The sequence below is a fragment of the Carassius gibelio genome, chromosome B5, assembly GCF_023724105.1.
Source record: "Carassius gibelio isolate Cgi1373 ecotype wild population from Czech Republic chromosome B5, carGib1.2-hapl.c, whole genome shotgun sequence".
In the NCBI taxonomy this organism is placed as follows: domain Eukaryota; kingdom Metazoa; phylum Chordata; class Actinopteri; order Cypriniformes; family Cyprinidae; genus Carassius; species Carassius gibelio.
The window spans coordinates 27,749,324-27,758,152 of NC_068400.1; the positions used below are offsets into that span (position 1 = coordinate 27,749,324).

At 37.3% G+C, this 8,829-nt stretch overlaps 2 protein-coding genes across 3 annotated transcripts in view; one reads left to right on the forward strand and one right to left on the reverse strand.

Annotated features, from left to right (window-relative positions):
* LOC127958152 (single-stranded DNA-binding protein 2-like) overlaps positions 1–7,758 on the forward strand; it is a 33,981-nt gene extending 26,223 nt beyond the window's left edge. Inside the window, exons 5-17 of one of the 2 annotated variants that reach the window (XM_052556952.1) lie at positions 3,079–3,156; positions 4,373–4,429; positions 4,506–4,566; positions 4,786–4,853; positions 4,955–5,022; positions 5,144–5,192; positions 5,270–5,305; positions 5,412–5,466; positions 5,615–5,685; positions 5,760–5,838; positions 5,984–6,015; positions 6,116–6,214; positions 6,301–7,758. In XM_052556952.1, coding sequence (XP_052412912.1) covers positions 3,079–3,156; positions 4,373–4,429; positions 4,506–4,566; positions 4,786–4,853; positions 4,955–5,022; positions 5,144–5,192; positions 5,270–5,305; positions 5,412–5,466; positions 5,615–5,685; positions 5,760–5,838; positions 5,984–6,015; positions 6,116–6,214; positions 6,301–6,330 — 783 coding nt within the window. In that variant the 3' untranslated portion in view covers positions 6,331–7,758. Of the gene's footprint in view, positions 1–3,078; positions 3,157–4,369; positions 4,430–4,505; positions 4,567–4,785; positions 4,854–4,954; positions 5,023–5,143; positions 5,193–5,269; positions 5,306–5,411; positions 5,467–5,614; positions 5,686–5,759; positions 5,839–5,983; positions 6,016–6,115; positions 6,215–6,300 lie in introns of both variants that reach the window. The other variant, XM_052556951.1, reaches the window with a different exon arrangement.
* Positions 7,759–7,983: 225 nt separating this feature from the next.
* Positions 7,984–8,829, reverse strand: part of LOC127958148 (proteinase-activated receptor 1-like) — a 3,825-nt gene continuing 2,979 nt past the window's right edge. The window contains exon 2 of the mRNA XM_052556947.1: positions 7,984–8,829. This exon is cut by the window's right edge and continues 668 nt beyond it. Within this exon, the coding sequence (XP_052412907.1) occupies positions 8,323–8,829 (507 nt within the window). The 3' untranslated portion in view covers positions 7,984–8,322.

The following is an 8,829-nucleotide window of genomic DNA, read 5'->3' on the forward strand; positions in this document are numbered from 1 at the left end:
GTTAACAGCTGGGATGGGTGTTCATTGTGGGTTAACTGAAAAGCACTGTTGTCCTGGAGTAACCCCCTCAAACACACACAGAAGCAAACACACACTGGTTGGTTAAAGCTTGCCATCTGTAAAGCAGAGAATGTTTCCAGCAGAGAGAGACAGCAGGAGAGGAGATGTGGCGAGGATGACCTCATCACTGCATTAGATTAGACTGCAGATATTGAGGGAAAGGTTGCCTGGTGGTTATAGGACTGCATCAATACCCAGGAGGCTTCTGCCTCCATCCTTAGCACACAACCAGTGCTCCAGGTTGTGGTTCTGAATCTGATATTGTGCTTGAATGGGTTATCACAGAATACATTAAAACAAAAAGTTTTTTCAAAGTAATTTTATTTTTTTTTAACTTGAGTGGGCCATTTTTGGAATACTGCAAACGACACAAGTGCAACAGTGAAACATGCTGGCCTAGCATGTGTTCACAAAGAAAAACAACAGAAAACTGACAGTGGAATGCAAACACTGTACACATTCAGTGTGAATGGCTGCTATCCCGTTACTGCCACTGCAATGTCGAGGCCATGTGCAGGCACAATCAAGGTTTCCAGATGCTTTGTTTTTGCTCCACCAATAAAGCGGCCCTATAAAACTGTTGAGATTTCAAACAATGTGTAGCATTCCTGAATGAATAAGGGTTGCTGAAACATTAAGCTGCGCAAAAGATTCAGTGACTCACTCATAAACACAAGCTGTATCCCAATTCAGAGACTGAAGAAATGTGTTAAGCCGAAAGAATCAGTTGAGTGCAAGATTCAGTGACTCACTTACAGACACAAGCTGTATGTTGACGTACGTACCTTAAAGATGTGATTTTATTGATAGTTCATACTTTTTATTGTGTACTTTTAAGGTGAACATATTTAGACAGGTTGTGAACCCTGCTTTGCTTTCAGTTGACAGTTGAATATAGTTTTCAAACAAGTTCAGTACAAATGTTACTGTCACTCGTCTACAGCAGCTATCACAGTTTTTAGGTGACAAGAGGCTATGCTGCCCTAACAACACTTGGTTCGATCATACCTTCCAAAGTCTGTGCCCCTGAATTAAGACATAGCTACTTACAGTTCCCTGGTTAGTTACTAAATGAATCATTGTTTTTATAAAATACATGACTCAATGAATCACTAACAAAGACAGATACTGGTCACCACCTACTGGCATAAGGAAAGGCTGTAAATTTCTCCACCACAAATAACAATAGATTCACATCCTGTCAATAAAGTGGCAAAACAGTAAAAGTCCCATATTCTTTTCGGGACATAAAACATATTTGCTTTCTACCCTATAAAAACATATGCAATTGTTTATTGTATTGTTTTGGGGTAAAACCTTTCTGGATTTATGTTTGGTTTGCTCAAAAAGTGTCCAAAGGTATGACAGGGGATGAATGGATGGATGTGGGGAGCAAGGGAGAGATTAATAGAGAAGGGCAGCTAGAGTCTTCCTTCCTTTCTGTATCACTGGTATATTTCATGTTGTTATATTGCGCTGTCTGTGTTCTCGCCTCGGCTGGTTTAAAGGCTAATCTAACCATCATATACACATGGCTCAGGTTCACGTGTCACTATATAATCAATCTCGGTTGTCTCTCAGTGGAGCTTATGTATCGAGTCACATGCTTGAAAGAACAGCTGCGAGAATGACTGAGATTATGAAAGTTGCTTGTATTTTGGATGAATGTCAGTGTAAGTTTGATGTATTTCAATAGTTGATTTTTCTCTCTCAAGTTAACTTTATACTGTTTGGTTACATGAACTGAATTTATTTCTCTCTCTGAGTGTGAGGAATAGGGATGTTGTCCTGATGCAGCTGATGAGAAAGTCTAGACAAAGGGACTTGCCATTCTACCCACGTTTCTCTAATGAGTAGAGAAATAAGTCTCTACCCAGCCAGCCACTGGAGGAATCTCTTTCACACACACATACACACACACACACACACACACACTCAGTCTGACTGCCTCCTTATTGCAGACAGAAGGAGCAAATCTAATAAATATGGAAATGTATGAACTTAGAGCTGCTGCAGGCTTAAACTTTTACAATCTGGAACATATTGGCTGTGTATATAGTACAGCTGTTTCTTTACAAAGTAAGAAACATTAAAAATGTACATTTACAGGATAAATGATTTCCATTGCTCTTGTTTGTACTATTATACATTTTTTAATAATTGTGACTGGCCATATTTGGACTTGGAGTCTTCTGAGAGAAATACAAATCCATTTGGTGCAGTGTCTGTGCTTAAAATTGGACTGTGTAATCATAATTTCCCTTCATTTTTGTCTTTTGGTTTTTGGGATGAAATGCATTATGACCCAGACATATTTTTTGTTATTTTCACCCTAATTGCTATTAAGTACTGTAGAGTACAGATGGGATTCATTGTCATCCAGACAGACATCATTAACCCTTGATGTTCACAGCACAGATAACTGCCGTGAGTGTATGTAAGGGGCAAACAGGGGAAAACAGTTGCTTCTGTTCCATTTCCAGCAAGCAGAAAGCCTAAACCACCAGCGAAACTGTAGTACATCAACACTAGTGCTGTTAATTATTCAGTGGACAAAATGTGTTTGCCAGAAAGGGCAACTTCTCAGTGTCTATGTCTTCCCACTGTTTCATATTTCCTCTCATTGTCCAAGCTTTAGGTTTGTGTATGTGCATGTTATTGCTAGAGGGCTGTTTAATGACATCTATCTCTGTGCTGTCACCTCTGCTGCAGAGAGAAGTTTCTTTTAGAAATACTTCATGCTTGTTAGTGTGCCCATGTTTTTTTAGTGCAGTGACTTTTTTATGCGACTTTGCAGTGTACAGTAACTTGCCTAGCCATAAAAAAGAGCAGCAATTATTATACAGTGCTGATGTTTAAAGTCATTTTTGCTGCTTGTTTATTGCTCTGGTCTTCAAAATGTCATTCATTTTCAGGTTATTTATAACGTGCATATGTTTTTATCAAAGTGATATGTAACATCTGACTCCTGTTTAAAAATCAAAAAAAGTTTTGTGTGTGTGTGTGTGTGTCCTGTAGAGTGCTGCAGCAACACAGAGTCCAATGATTGGAAGTCTTCCTGGAGATGGTATGCCTTTGCCCCCGGGATTTTTTCAGGTACACACACACACATTTTATGTGTGTATGAGGTATTGCATTGAGACATACGATTTGTTCACACCAACCTCATTTGAAAAACTAATTTTCAGAATGTATTTTTATTTTATTTATTTTTTTGCTAAAGAGTGTCCTATCCTGACTAAGATATTTATCAATAGTTATTTTATACATCGTTTTTAACTTTTAAATAGTAAATTAATTGAAACATTGTTTCATTCAAATATCTTTTTCATAAAGGTCACTGAATGACAGTGCTTTTTTTACCGTCTAAAACACAACAAAAGAGCGGCATGGAAGAAATTAATTCAGATAAAAGCAGTGAGAAATTCTTTTCTTCTGTGACTGACAGTTGAACTGGGAGAGATGTGCTGAGTCAGGAGAGATTATGAATGAGTGGGCAATTAAATATTTATTCAGGCCAAGCAAACTATATGTGGATGTCTGTAGCAGCAGATTATGAGAGGATTTCCATGCTTTCATTTTTAATTGGAAAGAGAAGATGTGTGTCTTTTCAATTACTTGTTCAATTGTCTGTTATAATGTGTTATATTTAAAGGAGGATTTCGAGTGCATAAATACTGGACTGTGTGTACATCAGTGATAATGCACCAGAACATACATTGATTTACTGTCAGCAGCCAGTCTGAGAGCTGCTGTCCTGCCTGATGTGTATTGACAATCGCTCACTGATAGTCTTAAACTCAGATTCCCTAAGAATCCAGCTGTCAGTTCTAACTTTCTTCAGTTGTTCTCTCATACTCACAGTTTGATCCAGTTTTCTTTTAACCAACCCTCTGAGATATCAGCTTTGAATTTCACATATACATATCTGTTGGAATACAGCACTTTCCTTTGTACTGAACCCAATGTGAATTGCTGTTTGCAAGCCATTTTGTGTGATGTGTTTGAGTAAAACAGGATAGTTCTTCATTAGAATTTGATTTAGCGATGAAAAGTGTAGAGTCACTCAATAGACTTACTGTATTACTGTAAACACTTTTCCTGTTTTTACATTGAGGTATGAATTAAAGCCACATACTTTACGTTGAACTACAGATGTAAAATACAGTGTTACAGTGTTGCCATCTGGTGGTGTGATGTATGGTGCCACTCAGTTGCTCTGGTGCTGGGTGAAAAGTGAAAATTGTTGAGTGATGTACTGTAGGCAGACTAATTTAATTCATTGTTCTGTGTCCTTGGGTTTCCTCAGCAGTTTATGTCTCCTCGATACCCAGGTGGGCCCAGAGGCTCTCTCAGAATACCCAGTCAGGTATTTATGTATTCTATTTTCAGGATCTAAAGTTTTCATTTGGTGCATGATAATGACTGTTACTTGGTTTGAACAGGCTTTGGGCCCTGGGAACCAGCCTTTATTAACTAGTGGGATGGATCCTACAAGACAGCCAGGTATTTCAAATGCTAACAACTCTGTAAATATGACAGTATGATCAAGTCCACCTCACCACCTACTCTTTGTGTGTTTGTTTATGAAATGCTTTTTGTTTGAAATTGACAGAAATCCTCCCAAATTTATAGAAACTGTTTCTGTAGATTCTGTAAACAGCTGTAATAACACATCAAACTATGAAATATGAAACCGCTTTGCTTCCGTTTCCCATGTGTAAGGCCATCCCAACATGAGTGGGCCCATGCAGAGGATGACCCCTCGAGGAATGGTTCCTATTGGACCACAGGTGAGTTATCCATGGATAATTATGTAAATTTGTATAAGCATGTTACAGTGCTCGCGATCTTTATTATAATGTTGTGTTTTTGGGTATAACTGGTGTTCCAGAATTATGGTGGTGGGATGAGACCTCCCCTAAATGCTCTTGTGGGACCTGGGATGCCTGGGATTAACATGTAATTGGATTCACATTACAGTCTATTATCATTCCATATATACTCCCTTTAAGTCAGAATCCCCATTATATTACTTTATAACGTTGTATAACATTGTTTATTTGTGTACTGTTGTGTAAAGGGGTCCTGGAGGAGGAAGACCATGGCCAAATCCACCAAATAACAATTTGGTTAGTTCTCTAATGTGATAACTGATCAAAAGTATTCTATCCAAAACAATAGAAATACCCATTCTTTCTCCCTGCAGATCCCTTATTCATCCGTTTCTCCGGGCAGTTATTCGGTAGGTAATGTTGTCTAAGGTTGTTTTTTTTTTTTTTACCTTGTCTGAGGTAACTTTGGGTAACACACTCGGGCTATTTGAATAAGCAGAATCAGTGTGTTTGTAGGGTCCCCCAGCAGGAGGTGGCCCTCCAGGAACACCCATCATGCCAAGTCCAGCAGGTAACAAATACTTTTAAGACATTTTAAGGCATCATAGGGAAACAAAATGATTCTGTGAAAAGCATTGTTCATGGCTTCTAAAATATCTTGATTAGGTCAGTTTCTAAAAAGACTACTAATGTGTGATGTACAATATTGATTTTTTTAGAGTCAAACAACTCAAGTGACAACATTTACAGCATGATCAGCTCAGCCCCTCCAAATGGAAACAGGCCAAATGTGAGTCTTGATAATTTCTTAAAATATGGACATTTAAAATGTATTTGGTTTTCCTATAAGATTTCTCCTTTCAGTTTCCATTAGGTTCAGGTTCTGATGGCCCAATAGGCAGCATGGCAGGCATGGAGCCTCATCATATGAATGGGTCATTAGGTAAGACAGCTTTAACTGACAACACAATGCCAAATATAATATATATAATAATGTATATATATATATATATATATATATATATATAAAATAATCAATTTATTCATTGAATACTTTAAAGTATCTTCCTTTTCCCTCCATTCAACAGCAGGATCTGGCGACATTGAAAGCCTCCCAAAGGTATGGGGTGTTTCTGTACTGTTTTGACAGACAGTGACAACCATTTCTCTGAAATTCATTTGTGGTTTCTGTCCTCAAACTCAATGTTCACATTCATCAGAGCTCCCCAGGAAACCTCAGCTTGAATAATCAGCCTGGCACACCAAGAGATGATGGAGAAATGGGTGGCAACTTCCTCAACCCATTTCAGAGTGAAAGTGTATGTATGCAGAAAGCCTTATCTATAGGATCATTTGTGTTAAATACAGCAGCAGCTGTCATTCATACTACCTTCCTATCTTGCAGTATTCTCCAAACATGACAATGAGTGTGTGAAAGGACAGCACAGGAGTTACGTTTTCACCGTGTTCAGCAAAAAAAACTAGGATCTTCTCAAAACCGGCTCTTTGTTTATTTACTCATTTTGTCTTTGGTGAACTATTGTGAATTACAGTTACGTCATCCTACACTAAATCTGAATAAACTTAAGCAAGCCATGAAAGAAAGCTGAAGACACCTTGAAGATTTTTCACATTTTTTTTTTCTCCTGTTTGAATTCACACAGGGCTCAATCCATTTTTTAATTACTGAATCTTTCCAGAATCAAGTTTTTGTATGTACCTTTTTTATGTAAATGTTTTTTTTCGTCTTCTTTTTTTTTTTTTTTTTTTCTGTGGTTTACAGCACAGGTGATGCCCAAAAAACTGCAGTTCCTTAATAAAATTTAATTCAGACAATTCAACGTTATGATTGAATAGCAGAAATTTTTTTTTGTTGTTGAGTGAACTAAATATGACATTTCAAGATCTTCATTATATTCAAATTAAGTTAAACAAGGATTTGATCAGATGACGATAACTGACACAATCATCCTTTATCAAACACATTGTCTAGGCAAACTAAAGGTTTGCTCCAAAATAAGACAAATGTACAGTATATCCCTAAATGTAATGGACTGACCTGATTTTTTTTTTTTTTTTTTGTTGACGGACCTCAATATCTCTTGTCTTGTCGGATTTGTTCTTGTTGATACAGCTATCTGTGAAGAATTTGGATATGCTGATATAAAAATCATTTTCACCATTTATATGTGTTTGTGTATGTAACCTTTCTTGAGGAAAATAAACCTCCTCAAGCCACCATAAATTAATTATGCTGGTACATTCTTGTTGTTAAGATGGTCAAATAAGAATTGCTGGATATGAAATTTGAGCAGGTTAAAAAGCTTGATCAAGACAAACCAGTATACATGACCCTGGACCACAAAAACCAGTCAGAAGGGACATATTTAAAATAAAATTGGTATTTATACATCATCTGAAAGCTGAATAAATGTATGATGTATGGTTTGTTAGGACAGGACAATATTTGGCCGAGATACAATTAAAAAATCTGGAATAAGGGTTTGAAAAATATTGAGAAAATCGCCTTCAAAGCTGCCTAAATAATACCTTAGCAATGCATATTACTAATCAAAAAATAAGTTTTGATATATTTATGGTAGGAAATTGACTAAATATCTTCATGGAACATGATCTTTACTTATCCTAATGATTTTTGGCATAAAAGTAAAATCGATCATTTTGACCCATGGCTATAACAAACCTGTGCGACTAATGTCACATATCAGTGTTCACAAAATATGTTGGTGACCAGCTACGCTGGTCATTTAAACAACATTTGAAGCCGTTATTTACATAATTTGCATTGTTACACTCCCTTTACAAAGTTTGGGGATGGAAAGATGTAATTGAAAAGAGAAGAATTCTAAAATCATTCTATTTTCTGCAGATTGAGTGCTGGAGAAACATTTCTTAGTATTATCAATGCTAAAAACAGTTGTGCTGCTTTGTATTATGGAAACTGTAATACATTTTTGAGGATTTTTTGATGAATGTAAAATTAAAAACCACAGTATTTTTTTTATATAAATATTTTTTATTATTTATTTTATTATTATTATTATTATTTATTTTTTTAAACTGAAAAGTTAAATACAACTGTAATGTTTCCCTTAACAAAGCATTAAGTATCTGATATGTATGCATGTATTTTTTTTTGGCAAGAATATAGCTTGACATGGTAATAGATGAATACAAAAATAAAGAAAGAATCTATACATTAGCAGAAATTAGAATATATAAAAGCATAGAAACTCTTTAAGTGCCATAGTCATTTGGATGTTCTTGGAAATTATATGATGATGGAGTGCAATCAACTCCACCCATCCTAAATGTCATGAGCTGGTCCTGATAAAACAAGTCCTTGGTTTGAAAAGGTCTCCTGTCCAGTTGCAAAGTTCTCAAAACGCGTCAATAAGGAGTCTGCTCATGCCATCAACTTCCGGTACTGGCTGCTCACGCTGCTTTTAAAACTCTCTAGCTTGCTTGATCTGGTGGTGCTGGTGAACTGTGCGCTCCTCTCGACGCCTAACGCGCCCTGGCACTTGAGAAAAGCGAGAATCTGTTTTTGGCACTGAGAAGATCCGAAGTAGTACATGAGAGGGTCCAGACAGCAGCTGATGCTCCCTATGCACGTGGACACCAAGTACCCAGCGTAGGACGCGTCGTCGCTGTGCTTGTACACGAACTGTACATAATGCGACAACAGGATGACGTTTGTGGGCGCGAAGCATATGACGAAAACAGAAAAGACCGTTACGGCCATAAAAACGGCCCGCGTTTTTTTCGCGCGGTTTTCCACGTTGGCCGCGCACAAGGCTTGGATGATGCGCACGTAGCAGACGGTGCAAAAAATGAGCGGGATGAAGAAGAAAAGCGAAGAGATGACGGGGAAGAAGTACAGGTAATACTCGCGGAGGTGGTGGAGGTCAAG